General features: G+C 38.6%; 3 protein-coding genes across 3 annotated transcripts; 1 reads left to right on the forward strand and 2 right to left on the reverse strand.

Annotated features, from left to right (window-relative positions):
- Positions 1–8: 8 nt before the first annotated feature.
- cdc42se2 (CDC42 small effector 2) lies at positions 9–7,145 on the forward strand. The gene is made up of 5 exons (XM_086174834.1): positions 9–101; positions 2,227–2,471; positions 2,953–3,054; positions 3,139–3,218; positions 4,388–7,145. Exons 2-4 carry the CDS (start codon positions 2,418–2,420, stop codon positions 3,211–3,213), a joined length of 231 nt encoding a protein of 76 aa, XP_086030960.1. The 5' UTR covers positions 9–101; positions 2,227–2,417; the 3' UTR covers positions 3,214–3,218; positions 4,388–7,145.
- Positions 7,146–9,121: 1,976 nt separating this feature from the next.
- irf1a (interferon regulatory factor 1a) lies at positions 9,122–12,503 on the reverse strand. The gene is made up of 7 exons (XM_086174835.1): positions 12,414–12,503; positions 11,989–12,088; positions 10,290–10,469; positions 10,063–10,218; positions 9,918–9,970; positions 9,686–9,776; positions 9,122–9,237 (listed from the first exon to the last, which is right to left on the reverse strand). Exons 1-7 carry the CDS (start codon positions 12,501–12,503, stop codon positions 9,122–9,124), a joined length of 786 nt encoding a protein of 261 aa, XP_086030961.1.
- A 3,117-nt stretch (positions 12,504–15,620) lies between these two features.
- LOC147217986 (uncharacterized) lies at positions 15,621–22,876 on the reverse strand. The gene is made up of 9 exons (XM_086175074.1): positions 22,643–22,876; positions 22,440–22,557; positions 21,467–21,615; positions 20,634–20,782; positions 18,535–18,682; positions 17,965–18,058; positions 17,800–17,878; positions 17,624–17,697; positions 15,621–17,536 (listed from the first exon to the last, which is right to left on the reverse strand). The coding sequence occupies exons 1-9, from the start codon at positions 22,728–22,730 to the stop codon at positions 16,765–16,767; spliced, it is 1,671 nt and encodes a 556-aa protein (XP_086031200.1). The 5' UTR covers positions 22,731–22,876; the 3' UTR covers positions 15,621–16,764.
- Between the last annotated feature and the right edge of the window lie 1,017 nt (positions 22,877–23,893).

Raw genomic sequence — 23,893 nt, forward strand, 5'->3', positions numbered from 1 at the left:
ATTACACAATCCTTGACCGTAGTTCCTGGATTTTTTTTTTTGCATTCTTTAGCTTTCAGTCGATCGAATAGTCTTCACTCCGGCAAACCAGTCGCCATCTGGTGAGTTTACTGTATCATATTCATAAAGTTGTTTTAAAACCCGCTCGCTTATTAAACGACGCGCAGTTGCGTGACGACTCATTAGTGTTATATCTCTCCTTTGTTTAACACCGGAGTGCCACTTTCTGAAAATGGGCTAAGTTAGCCTGGTTAGCTAGCTGTCAGTTCGGACCACGGATCCGTCGCTATGAAGGAGGTTCGGCTGCTAGCTTGCTAGCAGGTGGTTTTTCCTTAGCTATATCTCCGCAGGCTGACTTCGATCCGTGCAAGTGGTGTTAACACAGAAGGCGTGACTTTATCGGTAATAATATTATTATCTGTGATATTTAAACGAAGTCTATGTGAAGAGAATGTCATTCCTGCTTGATAATATTACATAATATCCATTTGTTTGTAAATACCAATTACCGGTCGTGCGACGGTAATCTGATATGAGAGCGGGATCAGCTAATCCCTTTACAGCTGCAGTAAGTCAATTAATCGACTTGAGACTCAAGCTATAGTCAGTATTTTGAAAACCGTTTTTTGCCAAGTCCTTGAGAATTTGCATTTTTGTCCGATGTGACGAATAGTTCTAGGTTTGAAAAAAAAAAAAAGATACCGAGATGTCACCCCGGTTCTGAATAATTTCAGCGGTCACCGTAACCAATTCGGTACATACAGAGACGGTAGTAGTTTGGGAAATCACAATTAATTGTAATATCACCCCGGGTTTTAGTTGTCAAGACGAGTATGGAGTCGTGTCTTCTTCACCCGGTCAGCTACAGACTTCGAAATTGAAATCCAACTAGTCTGCTTGCTTGTGTGTTAAATCACTCGAACTGCTTCACTTAACTGCATCTTCTCGGTGCTCTCAAGGCTCAGGGTTTGAGCACCCTAGACTAGGGGTGTGTGGGTCTTGAAGGTTTGAGGGCCATTGGTAGGAGAGTCTCACGGAGATGGCCACACCAAGAACTATTCTGAAAATGTACTGACATAAAAAGATGCCTGTTTTACTTATAAATGATTTGGCTTTCATGACATTAATGTACAAGAAAATTATTTTATACAAATTGTCCATCATACTGCAGATTTTATATCATGTTAGTGGCCGGATGCCTTGAAGCAGTTTGAGATCCCTGACCTTAACCACCTATTGGAATTTCCTGGCGGCATAGTATGAAATCTTGTTGCTTTTGTACCATACGCTTAAAAATCGTAGTATTTATAATTACACACTGAAGATTACACTCCCTCTAAAACCCAATTAATTGTGATTCCTCTAAATACAGGTTGCCCTTCACATTCTTTGTGACCATCTGTTTCCTCCCAGTAGGACTACCTCAATAGTTTGGCCACAGAGTTTGACCCCCTTTTTTGTACCAAAAAGGGGGTGGCTCATGTACATGTGAAACTGAATGTCAGAAACAATCTGCCAGACAGTATGGGCCCAGATTGGCATGCCACTCTAGATGTCTTATTCTAGTTTCTTGTGTGTACTATTGGTGACATAAGCTTCAATTATTTCAGCTCCAGGGGGAAATTAACTAATTGGAATACCTCACAGACATGTCATGGCTAATAAAACACATGAAACAGGCTGACGAATGACTATTAGCCTAAGGTTAATCTCAAATACTCTGCAATTGACCACAAAATAAAGTGTAAATTGATTGATTGATCATCTGGACAGGCAGTGTTTACAGTGGGTCACTGTGTAGAAACACAGCAGAGCAACCACTGTGTACTGACCCCATTTCTTTCTCTTGAAAGACTTAATGTACTTGTGCCAATGCAAACAGTTGAGTTGTTTGATATTAATCATCATCACTTTTAGTTTCAGTTCTTTATCATGTGTTGCCTTCCTAAAAAGGGAGTAAAGTACATATAAGTCATGATTTATTTTTTTTCTCCCAGAAGAACACATAGCTCCCTCCCTGTGGAGGTGTGGGTTTTGACCTCAATATTTGCGTGTCTTCTCTGCCTAAGTGAAGGCGGGAGGAGCCTATTTAAGTTAGCTGAACAACTTGGCAAATTTCATATGGAAAATGAAATACAAGTATTGTGTTGAACCTGGAAATTATAGGTGTTTGATATTTCAGAACTTAATTAAAACGTGTTTTCTGTTTCTCTGACTCGTTTCCAGGATTGTGCTTCCTTTGAATAGGGGGGAACAGCGATTGAGCCAACAGTTCATACCCAGAGAAACCAGTGGTGTGTCTGTCATCAGTTTCTGCCCTGTTTTTGTGGCTTTGGTTAATCTGAACAGGAAGACTGACAAAGAGAGTCGTCTGAACTCAAAGAGGAAACTTGTGTGGCTTCTTTGCACACCTCAGGATGACTGAGTTCTGGGTTTGCTTCAGCTGCTGCATTGCAGAGCAGCCACAGCCTGTAAGTATCCAGTCACACCTCAATGTCTCTGCCTTCGTTTTAAAGGGGTCATTTCTATAATTTGATGTTTAGGTTCATAAACAAAGCCATCATACTTCTGTGTTTTGTAAGGACTGATTAAATATTACCTATTTTACCCAAACTCGCACAGTTTCCGCAATTAATATTGTCAGGATTTTTTGGATTTTGAGTTCATTTGTAAGAAGGAAGACAAGGATTCTTGCCTGTCAGTTGTCTCAGCCTGACTCACTTCCAAGACGTAGTATAACTAAACACTGAGTTGGCTCAGTTATATTAGTGCATAGTATGTACTAATTATAAGTTATTCTACTCATCCATGAAAATATGTGCACTTCACATTTTCACTCCCATTGAACCTTCATCCACACCCTGTTCAACTCCCCTTTTACTCAACCGCTACAGACTTGACACATGTCAAGATAAGAGCCACTTTATTTGATTAAATATTTTTCATTTCTAGAAACGGCGACGACGGATCGATCGTTCCATGATTGGCGAGCCAACAAACTTTGTTCACACCACACATGTCGGCTCAGGGGACATGGGGATGGGATTGGCATCTGTAGGTTTGAATTTATCTCATGAAATCGCACCCACTATAGCAGGTGAATGTTTCTGGTTTATTCACACAAGTATGTGTTGGCAGGTGGATCTCGTCCAGGCCCAGATGAAATCCAAAGGTGGCTATGCGCACGGAGGTTCTGAAGGGTCACAGTTGTGAAAAAGGTGAGAAATGCTGTCTTTGGTATCACTGACTTGAAAATGCAAATTAGACATTATATATAAACTCTGGTTCTGCTTATCCAAAAATATCCTTGAGCGATAAATTAACAGAGCAGGGCAACATTCAGAAAGCTTGTGTATTTTCATAATAAATGAAAATATTATGTTAATAGACTGCTGTTTAACTTTTAATTTTTTTGTAATCTAATTGATAAGGAACTGACATTGCAGTATGATTTTCTTAATTACAGTAGATCTGTATATGGTTTGATAGATATCTTTCTCTTAGTTTTCTCAACATTAAACATGCTGTCATATCTATTTTGATACAAAGTACTGAACCTGCCATTTTTATGGAACTTCAAAATTCTTGTGAAAATAAATGCAGCTTACCCAATTTCATGTTGAGATCATTTTGGTCAAATGAAGTACCTTAGTTTGACCCTTTTTTTTAAATACTAGTTCGAATCACGAAAAAAATTCAAGGTCATTATTTTGTAGCTATTTCTTTATCATTTTGAGGCTATTTATTTATTTATGTTGATTTTTAGGTCAGTGCGTAATGAATCTATATTGAGATTTATTTTAGGCAACTTTCATGTTGATGTGATTGAGGAGGTTAAATAATTCAGTTCTCTTTCACGACAGAGCAATAAAAATATTTAAAGTGACTCAGCATCGCCACCAATCTTTCAATATGCATAGTTGTATTTTAAATCAGGATACTGTACTTTGTAAAGTACTTTGTACTCTTGCACAACAGTACTCTTGTTTGGAGGGCAACTGGTCATTATTAACTTGTTCTTTTAACCCGTATTTGGTCAGAGATAACTCCTTCCTCCTCAAAGGAATATTGCTTTTTACAGCATTGTTGTGCTGCTCATGTCTCATCCTCCTCATGCAAAGATACTCAGCCACAAGTAAAATGCTGTCAGGACTTTGTTTTCTCTCGTAAATTCGTGACAAGAATGTACCAGCTTTAGGTGACCGGTTAGCATACAAATAGTGTTCTGAGCTTCTTTAATTAACTCCCTCCAGATGATTGTTGGAATGCATTCTTTCATTTTAAAAAAGCAAACTTTGATTAGCCATGTTAAGTTAGCCTTCAGTGCCTGGGTTGCTTTGGGTTGCTTTTCAGAACTTAACACGTGTCCCGCTTTTTCCCCTCACAGCCCCTCAGTCTTGTGGAAACTGCTGTTATTAATATAAGGAAGCATTTTCAAAAAGCAGTTCAGTCTGTAATGGACGCTGGACCAAAAGATGAAACTACTGCTTTTTCCATAATGTTGTGTATATATTTTTATTTTCCATTCCTTTTTTTTTTTATGAAAGCACTGCTATTCATTTGCTGCCATGCTGTTGCACTGTAAAGAGTATCTGTTAGAGAGTAGAGAGGAGGGTCTAGAATGTTCATAATCTCAGTCAGATGTATGCTTGTGTGTATGCATGAGGAATATATTTTCAAATGTTTTGCTGTTGTAGCCCATTTGGATGTCTGTATTTATTATCTGATTTCTCAAACGGACCTCATGGTGGCTGGGCCACGTTGGAGATGTAGAACCTTATGTTCTTCTTTATTCTCAGAGGTTTATCAAAGTACCGGTGGAGGTAGCAAGGCACAAAGCGAAATGTTGTATTATTCTGAGAAATCTCATGATTCTCTGAGTCACTTTCAGGGTTGAAGATTGCTGTTTTTGTAATAAACTTGAAATGAGTAGAGTACACTGGACCATACATTGTACACTCACACTTGCTTAGGAATTTCGCATTTTTTATACTCATTTAGATTGAACCATATAGAATTTTAATAAACTATGAATTTCCTTATCTGTCGTCTGATGTCATGTTCATTGTTTTTCTTTCTTGGATGTGATAAGGCATCTGCAAATTCAAGCTTAGCTTTTTTTTCCCCCAATAAGATTCATATTTTTATATGTATTTTCTTTTCCATGATTTGAATTGTAAGGCTGGAAGAAACTTGTCACCACTGCAACTAAATGTGGGTCAGGTGGCGTACAGTTACCAGCAGTCTTCAAACTGTACAGACTGATCATCAAGTGTTTGTTGGTAGTTAATGGGGTTGGGAATAGTTCAATGATGACTCTGTAACCTTTTTCTGACAACATATATTCCAAGAATATCTTGGTTGATGGGAAAACTGATATTGAGTGAGTGTCAGATATTGAATACTAAAACACTCACTGAATTTGTCCCTAGAGAACCTTGAGGAATATTTCAATTCCACTTCTTGCTTTATTTCAGGTGATATAAATATATGTATTATTTTTTTTGTTGTTGTTTTTGATTTTAATGTTTTCCCCATGGTATATGTCACGGCTCAAACAAGTGTAGAGGGGAAAAAAAGTACTTAAAATATTTCCAACAAATTTTTCATACACTGCAAAGTGTGTGTGTGTGTGTGTGTGTAATCCGGGAATAAAAACAGTATCATGCTGGTATAATATCTTATGATTATGGATCAATCGTCAAGTCCTAGCGAAGTTGAATGTTCCTCTCAGACCATGTCTTTGCGTCTTTTAAAAGAAAAAACCTCAAGTGATATTCAGCCTAATCCGACCTACTTTTATTGCAGTATATGATCAGGCTGCTTCACTTAATTTCTTTTTATGTAATTTTTTTTTTTTTGATTATTTTGTTAAAGATTTGTCCTCCGTCAATATTACATTTTGTAAAAATCAAAGCAGTTTTCAGTTCGATACGTCTCATTTGAAAAGCAAATAAATGCAGTTCTGTTGCCTTTTTAGTGGTGGTGATCTGTTGTAGCTAAAGCTCATGCTCTTCCTTGTTATCGATCGCTGTAATATTATATTACAGCCGGAAGCTGGTACATTTTCACCCCTCGCTATCCAGTACATGTCTCCAGGCACCCGGGTGGTGGGGGGGGGGAGGCCTTACACAAATCTTGCAGATTTTTTTCAGAGCAGCAATGTGAATGTTTAGTAGGCAGGTGTTTGCCACAAACAGGCTACTCCTCACGATGATGCTGTATTAGTGGTCATAGCTGACAAGCGGGCCTAGATCTATAACACGATTGTGTATCTTGTGGTCCAGTACGACCACCAAAGAATGTAATTCTTTATTAAAATCAACAAAATTCTATATCAAAGTTTTTATGATACTCGAACAACATATTTTCTAATTGAAGCCCAATGGATTTCTGATAAATTGTTAATTATCTGGCGAGACAAGCAGGGCAAATGTATCCAATGGGAAATATGAACAGGTGTTTGTCGCCATTAGCATCAAGGCTCAACCTTTGTGTGTGTGTGTTTGTTTGTTGACAGATGCTGTGTTAATGTTTTTTTTCATTACAACCTCCAACAGTGAGTGAGTTATGTATTTTATCAAGAAATAAAGATACGACCAGTGCTGCATTGATTGTTGTCACTTTTGGTGACTATTGTGATCAGTGTTCAGAAATGAATATGACCATGTCATTTATAGCCGTTATCATTGTAACCCATTAATTCATGCTCAAAGGTTTCTCTTGTGATTATTGTCTACAAGGAAAAAAAAAAAAGTGATCTTCATATTTGTAAATGAGTCTTGTCACCTCTGGGCTGTCATGTCAAGAACTGCTGGAGTTGCAGTTTGTCTTGTGACCAGCAGACTGTGCTAGTGGACTGGTGGATTATGATTTAAAAAAAAGTCTTTTGGACTCATGAGACTTCATGTTTGATTCCAAAATCAATAGCTCATTGGTTTAAATGTCTTCAGGTTCATACACATGTTTGTTTACTATTTCATATTAATTACTGGAGAGGCAGAATCAGATCTTTTTTTTTCAGTTTGTTATATTCTCTGAGCTGCCTGACATGTACTTATTACTTCTAGAGAAAATCCATCTGTATTTTATCTGCATTTTCCACAATAAACAACAAGAAATAAATGTAATTTGTTGGTGTTGTACCTGCGGAGTCTCCCCTTTTTTTTTTTTGTTTAATTTTTTTTTTTACCTTAATGCCTCTTCCGATCCATTTGCCTACCTGCAGCCTGAGTTGATCTTAGTTGTGAAAAAGCTGTATTTAAGGGGACCTCCATTTCTGAAATATATTTTAAAGAGAGAGGTATCTTGCTGGAGGCCATAAAGAATGTGCATCTTTCCTTTCCAAAATTTTATATGCTTATGATGTGAGGGGTGTGGGATCAGTTTATAAAATCAGACTTTCAGAGGCTAATTGTTGTATTTGATGGTCAAGAAGTATCATGGCCTGTCTTAACCTGCTCCCTTGATATTCTTTGAAAAATGAAAAACAATGCAATCTCTTTGAAACTGGTAATACAGGCCAGGGGGGTTGATTATTGGGTGTCATTGCAAACATAAGGGGGCGCTGTTAAAATAGAAAAATAATTTGGGAAAAAAAACTTACAACAGAAGAGGCATTATTTTTAGAAACGTCCAAATAATTACATTATACCTTCATTGAAAGATCTGAGATAAGTAGATGAGCAAGTGATCATTTCTCATTGTGGAAAATCTCCCTTGTAAAATTTAGTCAGAATGGAACAGTTAGCCTCTTGGATGTTAATATAAACTTTCAGGACAGGGTGCAGAACTGACGCAATGCTAATTTATTACCAAAGTCGAATTTTATTTGGACAGAAAACAAATTGAAAAAAGGCCCTGGTATTTTACTGGGATTAGATAGATTGGACAGACACTACCCAGATGAAGTTGTGTTCTGATGATGAGGTTGCAATAGTACAAAAAAGAGAAGGGCATGTCTTACAGCAACAGAATAGTGTTTTTTTGTGATGATTAGAGGCTGATAAGGGGGATTCTGAGGCAAAAAGGCTGACTACAAAAATTAATCCACTGTGAAAGCAAACCCAAGAATTATTCAAGGTGATGTAATGTTTCATCCTTTAGTGGTAGTCACCCATTGGGTTTTTTTCTGTTGCTGTGGACAAAACTCATGGCAATAAAATCAAAATCCAACAGCAACTGCAGGCTACTGCTATAAAGACCTGAAGAAGTGTCTCCAAGGAAGAAGCTCTGAGCTTTAACATCTGTTTTACAGCTGAAAAATATATTTGCCAGCAGAGAGTTTAATCACACATCAGGAAAGATTCGCTACAGTAAAGTTCTCAACTCTTGTTTTTACCTGAAAGAAGTCCAGATATCTGGATTTGAATACATTCAAATATACGTACTGCACACATATATATATATATATATATATATATATGTGTGTGTGTGTATATTTGAATGTATGAAAAAATGTGACTTTTGAAATAAATTGAGCAAACATGACAAACACACACTTCTTTACCTTGCATCATACAAAGATAAGGTATTTCACTCACTTCCCTTCTCTCCTCTGCCCTTTTTTCACAGAATTTTTTTATTCTTTTGAGAGAAGAAAAAGTATAGTCGTGTTCAGTAATTTATTCTGAAATGTACTCTCACCATGTGCGCCAGTTTTTTAACCAGTTATACTGTATTAAAAATATGAGAAGCAAACAGATCATACAGAATTGCACCACATGATGTCACACAAGGAGAAAAATTACTTATAGTTAAACCAAAGTTGTACTTGTGCTTCTTAACCTGCAAAGTTCGAGACAGATATTTTCTCTTAAGTTCAAGACATTATTTAATGTGAGTGAGGTCAACAAAGACAATCACCTGATACTTTTAAGGGGGCTTGAAATAAGATCTGTTTGTTCAGAGAGCTTTGGTTTGAGTGTGGTGTCATTTAAGTCAGTGTGAAGCAGTGGACCACAGTGGAGTAAAACAATTACGACAGAGATAAAGCTTGGCTTGAAACACAATCATCTCCGCCCGCTCAGCAGAGGCGATGACCTGCACATCGGATTGCTGACAAGAAAAATAGCTTGTAATTATCAAGTATTGTTAAACATAGACCCGAAGCTTTACACGACTACGGCATCAATGTGGGCTGATACATGGACCAGTCAGACTCCTTGATGTAGTTTGGTGCAAACAGTTCACTGTAGCCCTCTGTCTGCAGGGAGAAGGTGTTTTCATCAACAGGGCCTGTGGAACACCAATATCACAAAACACAGAGACAAAGGGGCTTCACTTCAGGTCTACTAAAAATCAAATCTTGGTGCTAATGCAGACAGATTTCAAATATACATATATGTCAAAATTTTGCTATGTAAAAATATGTATAACATGCAGTATATATAGCATTGTCCAAATTTGTCATGGCTATTTCATATTTTATGCTTTATGCAATATGGTGTGTAGTTTTTAGTTCAATGTTAAAGATGTTCCTTCTAGATCACTTAATTCAAGTATTTTCCATATTAGAAGTGTTTTTTTTTTCTTTTTTGTACATTTCTTCCTGAGCAGCCTAGCAAACAATATAGTCCATGATAAAGTGACCCCATATTATTTAATCATGTCAACACATAGTCATTCTTTACAACTTTGACAAGGACTATTCCTGGTAGTATTAGAAGTATAAGTAGAGCCCTACAGTGTGTGTGGTCCCATAGACTGTGTGTTCTCCATCCTCTCTGCAATCCGGTTTGGCTCCAAAGATCAGTATTGCCTAATTCGTCCATCAGCTGCAGAAAAAAAATGGTATAAACAAAGTTGGTCTGACAGTTCAACAGTTCTTTGCTGTTTCTCCATTTAAGTAAAGAAAATGGGATACAGGGTTTTTATTATTTTGATCATTTGATTCTGAGTCTGTAACATCCGATAACCTTAAAGACGGCCTCATTCTGCTCTTCATTCTCCAGTTTTGCCTCCCAGTGCCCTGCAGAAACACTGACTATCAGGCTCACTTTCTTCATCACCAATATCCAAATAAAAAGAAAAGCACAAACCGTCTCGAGATTAAACTCTCACCATGTGTTTGAGTGCTGTGAAACGCAACGTCTGCTGGGATCTCCATATCCAATGATGAGACACAAGTGGATGTTGTGGGCTGCCAGGCATGCAGATTACAGGAATCAGCAGAGGGGAAGGCCTGTTGTTCTTGGGCTGGACTCATCAGCCGAAACCCTGTAGTCACAACAGACTGCAAATATCGGCCTTGTCTTAGATAGGTGTGTTTGTATGTGTGTGTGTCTTACCTTTCCTACGTCTAAGCGTGTGTGTGCTAGGCAGCATCTTATAGACTCTGTAGGCATTGTTGCCTCTCTTCTTGCTGTGTTCCTGCAGCTCACGGATGTCAGGAAGAGAATTCAAGGCACAGCGGAAGTTTGCTTTCCACGTCTTTGGGTCTGGCTTGTGTTTACCGGGACGGTACCGTCCTGAGGAGAGGAACCACAATGACAAACACACCCATTTTACCCACTGTGGGTTAAGGGTTTGATTTAAAAAATGACTGGAGGAGTTTGCTGGGAGATTTTTTTGTTGCTGACAAAAGAAATCCCAACTTTTTAAAAACCAGATATGAGCTGCAGCTTTAAAAACCAAAATAGCCTCAAAAAATCCACTATGGATAATCTCTAACAGTCATTGCCGGACAAAACTGTTGGTGCTCCTTTTTTAGTACTTTTGGCTTCCAAGATAATACTTAGTTGCTATTAAAGCCGAATTGCACACACACCATCATAGTACTACAATTCCCAAAATGCACCGCAAAATGAACCACTCGTTACTAGTTCAGACTAGTGAGCATCACAGAACTTTAATGCATTTTCAGTTATATTCTATTTTTTCTCTTTTTCTACAACACAGCATATTATTTTTCCTTGAAGAGTCTTATTTGTCTGCTGCCAGTAGAAAATATTTTGACCTGAATTTTCTCTGGGAAAGCTGCAGATAGAGCCATAGGAAATTATTTGTTTGTTTTTTTTTTTTGTTTTTTTTTAAGAAATATATTCAGTGATTCATGTTTTATAGGCAATACTTATAGGCTTTGTTAGTTCCACGTTCGATATGCTCGATATGTTTGATATGTTCGATGAGACATTTCAATATGTTTTGACTGAACATCAAACCAGTCGAGCCCTTGACTTTTAGTTTTAAATGTAGCCCAGTGTGTGTTTTAGTTCGACACCCCAGCTCTCCCTCACTTTAGAGTCAAATTAAGATGTGCCTATCCAGCACAAAGTGTGTTCTCACAAATTCAGCTGATTGGGCTTCTCATATGTTGAGAAGAGCAGTATTCTGTTTGACAGCAACTTGATCCCAGACATTTTGTCTGCAACTTGGGTTTTCCCATGATGGGATGCAGCTAATGTACAACCCAAAAGGAACTCTGCCAATCTGGTAGCGTGAAGCTCTGAGTATCCTTTTACCCCACGTGTCACTCCACTTTGAACATACTGAGCACCTGGGGATGAGACTATAGATCTATTTTGAGATTTATACATGTTACTTTTCCAATCCCACTTGATGTTTTCATCTCGCATGAATACCTAATTCTTGACCGATGATTGTCACTATTTGTCAGGCTACAATAACTACCCTTACAAAAAACATTTTTGCATTTTCTTTAAAGGGAAAATAAAGAGTGTGAAAATAACTGATGTTAAATTTCATTGTTAGCAGCTATGGATTGCCTATAGAAGCTCTAAAGTGTGAGTGTGTATCAGAGGCTTTATTTAGAGGGGAAACCCACTGTCTACTAGTATGGAAATCACTTCATATTATATACACTGCACCCATGAGTTTTATTTATAAGTTGCACTGTATTACCAAAACAACATACCACATTGCCTGGTTTTAAGCACAAGGACCTAGAGTACTAGAACTTAAAGAATGAGATAAACTGTAGACAGACAAGTCAGTGAGGGTCTGTGCATGTTTGTGCGTGGTTCATACCAGTGTGCATGGCCCAGTTCCTGAAGAGTGTAGCATCCCGGTCGATACTCCAGCCATGACGGGCTGCATGTTTCCAAGGGATTTGGAAAATTCTAGCAGTCTGTAGAATGAGATAAAAGTGTATTTGGGTTGTTTCCCTCGTGAGCTCTAACATTTGTTATAACACACCCTGGTAATTAGATATTAAAAATTGAAAATCATTATTTTTATCTGTTGTTCAAATTGAGTTGGAACGCAACAAGGGTTCAGGTAAAAAAAAAAATGTATGTATCAATGTTTCATATTTGCATGAATTACCATTGATAACCAATAATATAATTAATACACTGATTGAGATCAATTTGCATGGCAAGCCCAGTGATTTGTTCAGTGCATGCATGTGACTGTGCAAGTAAACAGGATTTGTGTGAATGTGTTTGAGGTACCTTGTCCAACCAGCTGACCCCTGGATACTTCCCGGACTCGATCTGCTCCTCAAGCCATCCCCGCAGTCTCAGCCGGCCTGGCTGCTCCATGCCACTGTCCCAGCCTCAGGTGAGTAAAGTCAACTCTCAGCGACAATACGAAATATCTCAAGCTCAGATTTTGAGAGAGATTTCTTCCTCTACTCCACTCTTCCAATCAGAGACAGCATCGCCCCCTCCAATAACCGGCCTCCATACTTTAATGGCTCCTCCAATTACAGGAAGTGCTGCGTATACTGATTGTTTTTATTCACAAGTCAGAGCCCTACAGTGGCGTTTTTAAAAGTTTAAGATTCAAAGACCCTCTAATTCATTCAAAAGTATTATAAATATCATCACATTCTAAGAAAGAAAAAGCAAAAGTCACAAATACATATGATTAAAAACCAAGGACATTAATAAAACCCAAGTGTAGTATTTACATCTATGTTTCTAAGATATAACCCGTTGAAAGGCATATAAATCTGTCATATCTATCTGTCTGTCTGTCTGTCTGTCTGTCTGTCTGTCTGTCTGTCTGTCTGTCTGTCTGTCTGTCTGTCTGTCTGTCTGTCTGTCTGTCTGTCTGTCTGTCTGTCTGTCTATCTATCTATCTATCTATCTATCTATCTATCTATCTATCTATATATTTATTTATTAAAGGAAGACTTTGGTAGATCAGATAAATGGAAAAAGAGAAATCAGAAGTCCTCAAATTTAATGAATCTTTGAAAATTGAAGAGATTGTTTTGTATTTGGTTGTTTCATAAAGGCACACTGGATGATTCTGGGAATCAGGCCTTTTTCAATTAGGAGTTGAATTCAGTATTTCAGTTTATACCCGTTATTCTCCGTATGGGCTACAGACTAAAATATTTACCAAGATGAATTCTTGAGCCTTGGGAAAAATTGAATAACAGCACTACAGGATTAACCTATTTCTAATGAAGTTGGGTTTTACACAAACAGATATGTATATGAAATGATGATTTTTAACTCCCGCGGGGTGACAGCATCAATCAAGCCAACTATGTGTAAAAAGCAGAGGGAGCCCATATTTCTACTCACATGCCACTTTTGTCCACATTTGCCCAGACTCGCATGCAAAAAAAACTATTAATACACTGTGGCAGGACTTACTTCAAGATTCACGATTCAAAGCGTTTATTGTTACATGCTAACTGTAGAAACGTGTTTCCAGGTACAGTGAAATTCCTACTTTTCTGTCTGCAGTGCATTTGTATGCGTATTAACAGGAAATAATGATAGTAAACATTACTGTAAATATGAACTGTCCTGCAGTGCAAATGTAGCCTCAGGGTGGCACAGGCCAGCGTCTCCCTGAACCAGTCCAAAGCCTGGATAAATGCAGAATGTTGTGTCAGGAAGGGCATGGGGCATAAAAATTTTGACAAAATCAAACATGCGAATCAAACGAATGACCTACAGGGTAGCAGCGGACATTGGGCTACTGTGGGTCGAAGAAGGAGAGTGTCTCTGAGAGGCAGCGGTAGAGTTTCTGGCTAGATTATTCAACAGGATTTTATAGAGTGAGAAGATGCCTGAGGAATGTAGAAGAAGTGATATTGTGCCTATTTTTAAGAATAAGTAGGATGTGCAAAATTGCACTAACCACAGAGGGATAAAGTTGATGAGCCATACAATGAAGCTACAGGAAAGAATAGTAGAAATTAGACTGAGAGAAGAAGTCAGCATTTGTAATCAGCAGTATGGCGTCATGGCTAGAAAGACTATTACTGATGCAGTATTTGCCTTGAGAATGCTACAAAGAAGGCCAGAGGGAGCTCCTTTGGGGTTTTGTGGACCAAGAAAGAGCATATGACAGGGTGCCAAGAGAGGAACTCTGATACTGTATGAGGAAGTCTGGAGTAGCAGAGAAGAATATTAGACTGGTGCAGGACATGTATACTAGCTGTGAAACAGTAGTGAGGTGTGCTGTAGGGGTAACAGAGAAGTTCAAGGTGGAGATGGGACTCCATCAGGGATCAGCTCTGAGCCCCTTCTTGTTTGCAGTGCTGATGGACAGGCTGACAGATGAGGTTAGACAGGAATCTCCATGGACCTTGATGTTTGCAGATGACACTGTGATCAGTAGTGAGAGCAGGGAGCAGGTTGAGGAAAAACTAGAGAGGTGAAGGTATGCACTGGAGAGGAGAGGAATGAAGGTTAGTTGCAGCAAGACTGAATATGTGTGTGTATGAATCAGAGGAACCCTGGTGGAATGGTGAGACAACAGGGAGTAGAGATCAAGAAATTGGAGAGTGTGGAAAACAGGTGAAGAGACAGGTTCAAGCAGGTTGCAATGGGTGGAGAATTGTCAGAGGTTCTATGCAATAGAAGACTATCAGCCAGAATGAAAGGAAAGGTGCAAAAGACAGTGGTGAGACCAGGTTCTCTTTGGGAGTCATGAGGATGGATAGGATCAGATATGAGTCTATCAGAGGAGCAGCACATGTTAGATGTTTTGGAGAGGTCAGAGAAGCCAGAGTGAGATAGTTTGGTCAAGTACAGAGGAGGGATAGTGAATATATTGATAGACAGGTGCCTGAATTGGAGCCGCCAGGCAGGAGGTTTAGGGGAAGACCAAAGATTTATGGATGGAGTGAGAGGATATGAAGGTAGGTGGTGCGAGAGAGGAGGATACAGTGAATAGGGTTAGATGGAGAAGATTGATTCGCTGTGGCGACCCCTGAAGGGAAAAGCCGTATGGAGAAAAAGAAGAACAGTGTTGCAGTCCAATAAGATATTTAAGTGCAGCTTGGTGTGCAATTCACAATGTGCAGGTGCAAGGATGAGTGCAGTTTAAATGGTTAGTAGTTACGTGTGCAGATGAGCACAGCACTGGCTGTGCGGCATGTTAAGTGCAGAAAAGAAGAATGTCAGCGTCAGCTATTTAGGAGTCTGATGGCAGCCGGGTCGAAGGAGTTCTTCAGTCATACCATTCTACATTTTAGACTCCTGTACCTCCGGTCAGAGGGTAGGGGTGTGAACAGTCCATGTTGGGGGTGGGGCGTGGGTTGATGAAGGCATTCATGTCAAGTATTTGAGCCTACTCTCTTTATCTGCATTGTCAAGAAATGTTTTCTTATCAGTTTTTTTCAATAATGGTATTAAACAGCATATTAAACACTTTACATTCAATACCATAGGAACAGTCTCAGACCTTCTGACTTTTCACCCCCTTTATTCAGGCAGGTGCTGGGGTGTTATTTCTGTGGAACAGACGGGACGGTTGCACAAGTTACAAGGGCGTAATTGCATTGCAATTGATGTCACAACCACTCTACATGTGTTACAAAATATTCAAACAAGGATCTTCAGATCTGAAGCACATTTTTCTGAACAGGAACAGTGTTGTAGGCAAAATGAAATGCATACATTGACCTTCAGATATTTCAAGAATTGCAATTCCATTAAATGAAGCACAAAAAAAAAACTTTAGCTGAGTAATCTCAGGTTTTGGGCTGAATGAAAACAGCTTGGATAAGGAAAATGCTCGTGTCCTCTCTGTGCTGAAACCCCTGTCTGCCATTTCCCAAAAAACTTTTTTGATTAGAGGCGAAAAAAAAATACCAGAGTACTTTTGTTGATTTTCGATGCTGCAACCATATGCTGCTGAAAGCAGCCTTGTTTTCTGGCAGGTGCCCAGCTGGATTTGTATTATTAAATTCTGTGCAAGTCCAGATGCAAGTCCTACAGGGCTTCCATCCGTTTTCAACATTTATATGGAATAAGCACATATGAACCACCATTATAAATACGTTATAATTCTGGCAGTGATCATTCACTGAATCAAACACTAATGTCCCAGCTCTACAGGTCAGTAATACGAGGGCAATCTAATGCAATACATCAGAGCCACAATTTCATTTTTTACATCAATGTATACCATTTTTTCAAGATCTGGAATAACTCCATATGCTGCTGAATTTCAGGTGCAGTGTTTAAAACCAAGTCACATGAAAAAAAAAACTCCTCCCAAAAGACAATATTTACAGGATATTTCAACCATTCATTCTGCACAATTTAGTTTGTCACAGTGTTCTCATAATATATTTACAACCAAACAAGTATAAAATAAAATCTGAAAAGGAACTCAATACAGACTTCACACTACAGAAGTTGATAACTGTTGACCAGCAATACCATCTCTTCATTAGACACAGAAAGCCTGTGAGGGTTATGTGGACTCTGGACATCACTCAGAAAGTTTGGGCAACCTGGCCCTAACGTGCTCAGGGATATTTCAGCAGATGAATATTCTGAAACAGCGCTTGACTTTCCATTGGCCATCATCTTCTCGCTCTGCAGACTAGACATTATGCTGCTCCACTACAGATGGCAATGACTGGTAGGCATCATCCATCTCTTGAAGACTGTGCCCACTTGCAGGTATAAGGGCGTAGCAGGGATTGTCATGACAAATGAAGACCATTTTACTCGGGTCATAAGGCACCTTCTCGCTGCTGAACTCAACCTCTGAATCCGGATCACAAGGCGCTGCGGTGTCACTAGGAACCGGGGACAAACTAGAGACTTCAGTGAACTCGGACCTTGTAGAATCAACATTATTCTGCTGATATGACATGTCTATTTCTGTATGAAATGAACCCACAGGAGGGAAGACGATATCTTGTGGTTTAAGAACAGGAAAAGCAGAGGCACACTTGTCAAGACAGGCCGACGCATCAGTCTCGCTGGGAAGATATGAAGAATCGCAAAGCATAATGTCCGGAGTCTGTTTTTTTAAATTATCAATCAGGACGTGATTTGGAAGTGTAGAAATGGCGGGTGAATTGTCTTTGTTGCCAGATCCAGTTGATCCAGAACTTGCCTGTTCAGCATCACAGGGATTGTAGGAAGAAGGAAATAGATTGACTAAGTTGTTGGATTCTGTGAGAGGATTAGTTGTCATGGGTGAATTTGGTTGGAAATTGACAAGCGCTTTACTGAGGGCAGCCTGGACGGATTCAATAATGGTCGGAGGTTCTGTGTTGGCGTAGCTGAGAGAAGAAGAGCCCATACTGATTCCACTGCTTTCCAGAAAGCTCTCTGTGCTGCTTAGTGAAGGTGAACACCCTGACCTGAAGACATAAAAAAGTTGACTTAAAATGCCTTTGAAATCACAGAAATAATACAAAAATAAATAAATCAGCCACGACCACGCTCACCAAGGTTTGTTGTCCTCTGGAAGAAGGGGCTCAACACAGACAGATGAGATGGAGATTGGAAGAGGCTTCAAAATCTGAAATAAACACAAAAAATATGACCAACTGACACTTTTTTCTGATGGAGGAGGTAAGGTAGACTTTATCACTGAAGCAGAACATTGACTAATGAATCTCACCTCTGGCTTGCTTGGTACTATATCAATAAATCCAGGCTTTTGGGATTGGGTAAATGTGTCCCAAAATGTACTTTTCAGCCTAAAATCAAAATTCCGAAGTTATCAGAAGCCCACACATCACAGCACACAACTTATTTTCTGTTCTGCGTCATATGCTGGACTCACTTCACAATGCAGGCAAAAATGACACTGCTGATGATGATCATGACAATGCTGAGGGTGACAGTGATGGCAACTGTCATGGTATCTTCAGAGATGCCTGTGGAGTTACAACACAATTTTTTTTTTTTAAAGTATGTCTATTGTGAAGACAACATGTTATCAAGACAGATGACTGAGCCACGCTTCCCTGTAGATCATGAATAAATGTTTCTTTTGGGATGAATCCAAATAAACTGGTTTTGCATCTGAAACATCCGGAAATGTGTCGAAACAGCAGCTGTTGTAAGTGTGTGGAAATAGAACACACTTCACTATCTAAACAGTGCAACTCAGCACAAACTAACTTAACATTGGCTTCTAAAATTGAAACATATAATGGGGTTTATTTATCAATAGAGTTCAAGAAATTTCATTTTGAAATCCTGTAAAAAGGAATTTAAGTTAAAAATATCAGCACCATGCCCTATCTGCCAAAATTAAGATTGTAAGACTGATAGTACGTTGAGAAGGGAATAAAAATATATCACATAGAGATTGAAAACAGGAAAAAAAACTGCAAAGGGAAACACTTACTGGTTGTGAATTCATGCTCTTTACTGCTGTCGCTGAACTTTTGGCTCAACTCCATGTAGGACTTCAAACTGACCAGATAGGTTGTGCTCGGCTTCAGTGATTTACTGGATATTACATGGATGTTTTTACCACTTGGTTTGATCGATACCTGATAAGAGAGAGCAAGACAGAAGAAGGAATATGGGGAAGTTCATTCATGTCAAAGTGCGATGACCGGAACCTTCAGTTCCAAGTCAATCAGCCACATGAGCTGAAATTCCTTTCCTTACACCTCTTTCATCTTTATGTGCCATTCTGTCAACAATACAACATGGGAATATAGAAAAGGGTACTACAGATGCAGCATTTGCATTGAGAATTCTGATAGAGGGAGCTGCATTGTGTACTGTAGACCTAGAAAAAGCATATGAGAGGGTGCAAAGAGAGGAGCTCTGGTATTGTATGAGGAAAACCGGAGTGGCAGAGAAGTATGTTAGATTGGTGCAGGACATGTATGCTAGCTGTGAGATAGTAGTGCGGTGTGCTGTAGGGGGAACATAAAAGTTCAAGGTGGAGGTGGGACTCCATCAGTGATCGGCTCTGAGCCCCTTCTTATTTGCAGTGGTGATGGACAGGCTGACAGATAAAGCTAAACAGGACTCTCCATGGACCATGATGTTTGCTGATGACATTGTGATCTGTAGTGAGAGCAGAGAACAGGTAGAAAAAACTCCAGAGAGGTGGAGGTATGCTCTGGAAAGGAGAGAAATAAAAGTTAGTCACAGCAAGACAGAGTATTTGTGTGTGAATGAGAGAAACTCAGGTGGAACGATGAGGCTACAGGGAGTGGGGATCAAGAAGTTAGAGGATTTCAGGTACTTGGGGTCAAAAGTCGAGAGCAATGGAGAGTGTGGAAAAGAGGTGAAGAGACGGGTTCAAGCAGGATGGAGTGGGAGGAGAAAAATGTCAAGGGTACTATGTGATAGAGGGCTATCAGCCAGAACGAAAGGAAAGCCGTACAAGACAGCAGTGAGACCAGGGATGCTGTGTGGCCTAGAGACGGTTACAATGACGAAAAGACAGGAGGCAGAGCTAGAGGACGCAAAAATGAAGATGTTGAGGTTCTCTTTGGGAGTGACCAGGATGGATAGAATCGGGTATGAGTCTATCAGAAGAACAGCACATGTTAGATGTTTTGGAGAGAGTGTCAGAGAATTCAGATTGAGATGGTTGGGTCATGCACAGAGGAGGGATAGAGAATATATTGGTAGGTGGATGCTGAAGTTGGACCTGCCAGGCTAGAGGTCTCGAGGAAGACCAAAGAGAAGATTTATGGATGTAGTGAGAGAGGATATGAAGGTAGTTGGTGTGAGAGAGGAGGATACGGGGATAGGGAAATGGAGAGGGTTGATTCGCTGTGGCGACCCCTGAAGAGAAAAGCCGAAAGAAGAAGAAAAGGTCTGGTGGTATAATAGATTAACCACCAGAATCACTAGATTATGAATGGCAATGATTTAACTAGGCAACAAATGTTGCTATGCAAAGTTCAATGCTGACTGTTTGGGACATAGATTTGTTTCACTGACAAAAATGGCAGGGGCCCCGAGATGATGTTCTGCAGTTCAGAGAGTAACTCCTTTTTTAATTGATAAGGTAACTAAGATTGATGATACATAATTCAATCTAGATTATATATTACCTTGACTGAAAAGATTACCAAAAAGAAATCCTCCAATTTGGTCATTAGTTTAGCTTATGTTCTATGTTTACTTATCAAGACAAAGTGCACATTTTTGCATGTCACTAATGAGCAGACAAATAATAAGTGAATTTCTCACTGGCCTTTTTCTATCAAGCATAAAAATACATTCCCCTTATTCTGACCATTAGAGCCCACTTGTTTAACAATATATGTTGTATCCATGATTTCCCCTCAAACTCACATACCTGTTTGTTAACCCCCCCCCCCACACACACACATATATCACTATACATTCCAACACAGTTGATATATACCTAAAATCTTTTTTTAAGATTACAACTTCCCACAAACCAATATCAAAAGATAGCAGAAACTCAACCTACAGTTGGTCTTAACAGGTATATAATATTAATCTTACCATCTTTTTGTCTCCTTTTTCATGGTAAGTCACAGTTGTGTTCAAATATTGGCTGAACACCATTGGTTCTTCGTAGTTTGATTTCCAATAGATCCATATATCTCCATTCACCTTTTCCACTGATACAATAGTTGGGACTACAGGCTTTACTGTGAGAGAAGAAAAAATGGGTTTCTTTACCTCCATCCACTAAACTTGCTCTTTAAAGACTGATTGACACACTTCCAAAAGAAACTCAGTGCATCCACAACAAAGAGCCTTCATCTGGTTAAAACAATCTCAGTTAATTATTGACGCTCTAATATAGCCTGCAAGAGCAAATGAGACGACCCGCAAGATGATTTGGGATTATACCACACAAAAGCCAGGTCTAATTTCCTCTCAATGTCAGATTAAAGGGTAAGTGGCAGTCAGATTGGAAGTTGTTTTCATTTCAGGTACGCAGGTTCTGTAATGATGTCATCACGTTTATTATATCACCATGATCCCATTATTAATCGTGCATCAACCTGAATTTTAAAGAGAATTTGAATCTATAAAATGAATAAATATTCCTTTTTAAATTTCATACATGTTTATATATATTGGCAGAACCATTGCATATTCTTCCATTCCAATCAAAACTCCATCCCAACTATAATGCAATTGGGACTAGTATCGTTTCTCTCCACAGGGGGAGCCAGAATCGAAGCAAATGACAGTTCCTTCATGTGGTTTCAAGGGAAAAGATGCATTTTGAAATAAGCTTCCAAAAATTGTGTCGAAATACTTCAAGCTTTGAGAATTACGATGTTAGGTAGATGTGTGTCTTTTTGCCACAAAAATGTACTTACTGATTTCTTCATAGGTGAAGTTAAATGATTGTACAATTTGACTCTCCTTTAAAATTGATGCCACCTGATTTTGTACAAATACTGGTGACACAGTCATTTTGCAGCAGCAGTTTCCAGGAGAACACAGCGAAGGAGAACAATGATTCACACTGTGGAAGGAAATAAAAATATTTATTAGTTTTTGATTTTCTGGACACCCTCCTTCCCAGAAAAAATATTAGTAATGTTAGGAGATGAACTTTTCTCAAGAAATCTTGTGCTCCTAATTATATTTATTGTGTTTTGAGCAAGACCGAATAAGTTGATGCAGACTAGAGAATAAAGGATGAACCCTCCGGGAACAACAAGTACATTACGGGACCAAATTTTTAAGTAACACGCTAAAATGACAAGAACTTGCTGAAATATCAAGATGTGAACTTGACAATGAGAAACAAAGAGAAATTCCTAGAACTTAAAACACAGTTACCTTAGAATCTGTAAAAATAATAACAGTGAGTGAGGAAGAATTTACCCAAACAGTTCAACAAATCCGTCTCCGTTAATTAACATGGGTATTTTTAGCATTTTGTTTTAATTTCTTTTTATGCCATTGTTTGGATAAGGAGACATCTGCTGATGTGCATTTACAACAAACCATGATATGATACAATGATACAGTAGGTGAGCCATGATAAATATACTAGAAAAATATTGCATATCTCGATGTGACAGATTATAATAGAATTCAACTTTAAGATTATGATTTAAAAAAATATATATATTATTTTCTTTTCATTTTTTTTTTCATGTACTCTTGCTAACCGTCTACATGAAATGGAACCATGCCACACTTTGGTAGAATTAACCACCACACCAAAGAAAACCAATGATTTCCCTATATTTCAAGGACTTCATCATATATAAACAAACAAACAAAAAAACTTAAACATGTTTTTAGAAAATATAATAAAAGAAAAAAAGTCAAACTCACGGGTCGTGTATGTCCATTAGTGAGGTATGGACTGTCAGATTATATTCATTGCAGTTCTGCGCATTAAACTGGCAAACCATTGTAGACTTAAGGTCGTGGGTGCAACTGAGATCCAGACCTGTTTAAGTCACGGGAGTCAGTTAAAGCAGGAAAAAAAAACACTTTAAAACGTCAGACGCGTAAATACGCACATAGGTACTCACCAGTATGCGCTTCCGTTGAGCCTATGTTCCCCAAAGCCAGGAGGAGAAGGAACATTTTCCTCTCTTTTTTGACGACGTTTGTTATCATGAAACGTGAAAACACGAACGATCGCTGCTTAAGAAAATACAGGCGCGGTAAACCGTCTCACATTCAACAAGAACTCCTGTTCCTGATATGGAAATAGATTTTACTGGAAATCCCGTAATGTAAACTCCCATTTCCGCAATCCCAACGTCTGCAGGGAGTCGGAGGGACTGCGCCGCCTCCTCGTGGCCGCTCGAAGGAGCGCCATAGACCAAAAAACCTAAAAAGTTGGAAATGGAAATAAAAAAGGGTGTTTGCGTGGAAAACGCACACTCTAATACCTACCAACACCAATTATACGAGTAAATCTAGAAAATAATACTTATTTGTGACATTGTGACTAAAAAAAATTAAAAAAATGAGATTAAAAAAAACATAAAACATATATGTGTGTGTGTGTGTGTATATATATATATAATATAAAAAATATAGTATATATAGTATACTTATAGTAATATAGTATATATATAAATACACACACACACACACACATATATATATATATGTATATATAAAAATATTTGGTTTTATTTAACATTTTTATTTAACATTTTTATTTTATATTTGTTTTTATTTAAAGCCTGGTTAATATTTGTGAGGGGTATACATGCAGACTTGATTTATTAATGTATATTATGTTGCGTGTTATAATCCAAACACTCATATGTAGGATCATTATGTTAGTGTAGATTCTTTGGTCTTACTGATTATCAAGTATTCATTTTATTTCCATATTTTTCTGTCATGTCCTTTACAGCTCTAGATTTTACCTTTTCTTCCTTTTCTCCTTTCAGCTTCTCCCTTCAGGGGTCGCCACAGCGAATCAATCTTCTCCATCTAACCCTATTCTCTGTATCCTCCTCTTTCACACCAACTACTTTCATATCGTTTCTCCGTAAATCTTCTCTTTAGTCTCTTGTCTAGACCTCCTGCCTGGCAGCTCCAATTCCAGCATCCGTCTACCAATATATTCACTGTCCCTCTTCTGTACATGACCCAACCATCTCAGCCCGAGATTTTACCTCTACCCCGTGGGTATCATAGATTTATAGCAACGTATATTGCCAACAGGTTATTAAGAGACTGTTTTCTATTGTAAACAATAATTCGCCTTACTTTTTTAGTGCTCTGACTGACAGTAGCATTATAAAGTCCCTATTCAGATC

The sequence above is a fragment of the Fistularia commersonii genome, chromosome 27 (genome assembly GCF_037954325.1).
Source record: "Fistularia commersonii isolate RoL2024-O1a breed Wild chromosome 27, RoL_Fcom_v1.0, whole genome shotgun sequence".
Taxonomy (NCBI): Eukaryota; Metazoa; Chordata; class Actinopteri; order Syngnathiformes; family Fistulariidae; genus Fistularia; species Fistularia commersonii.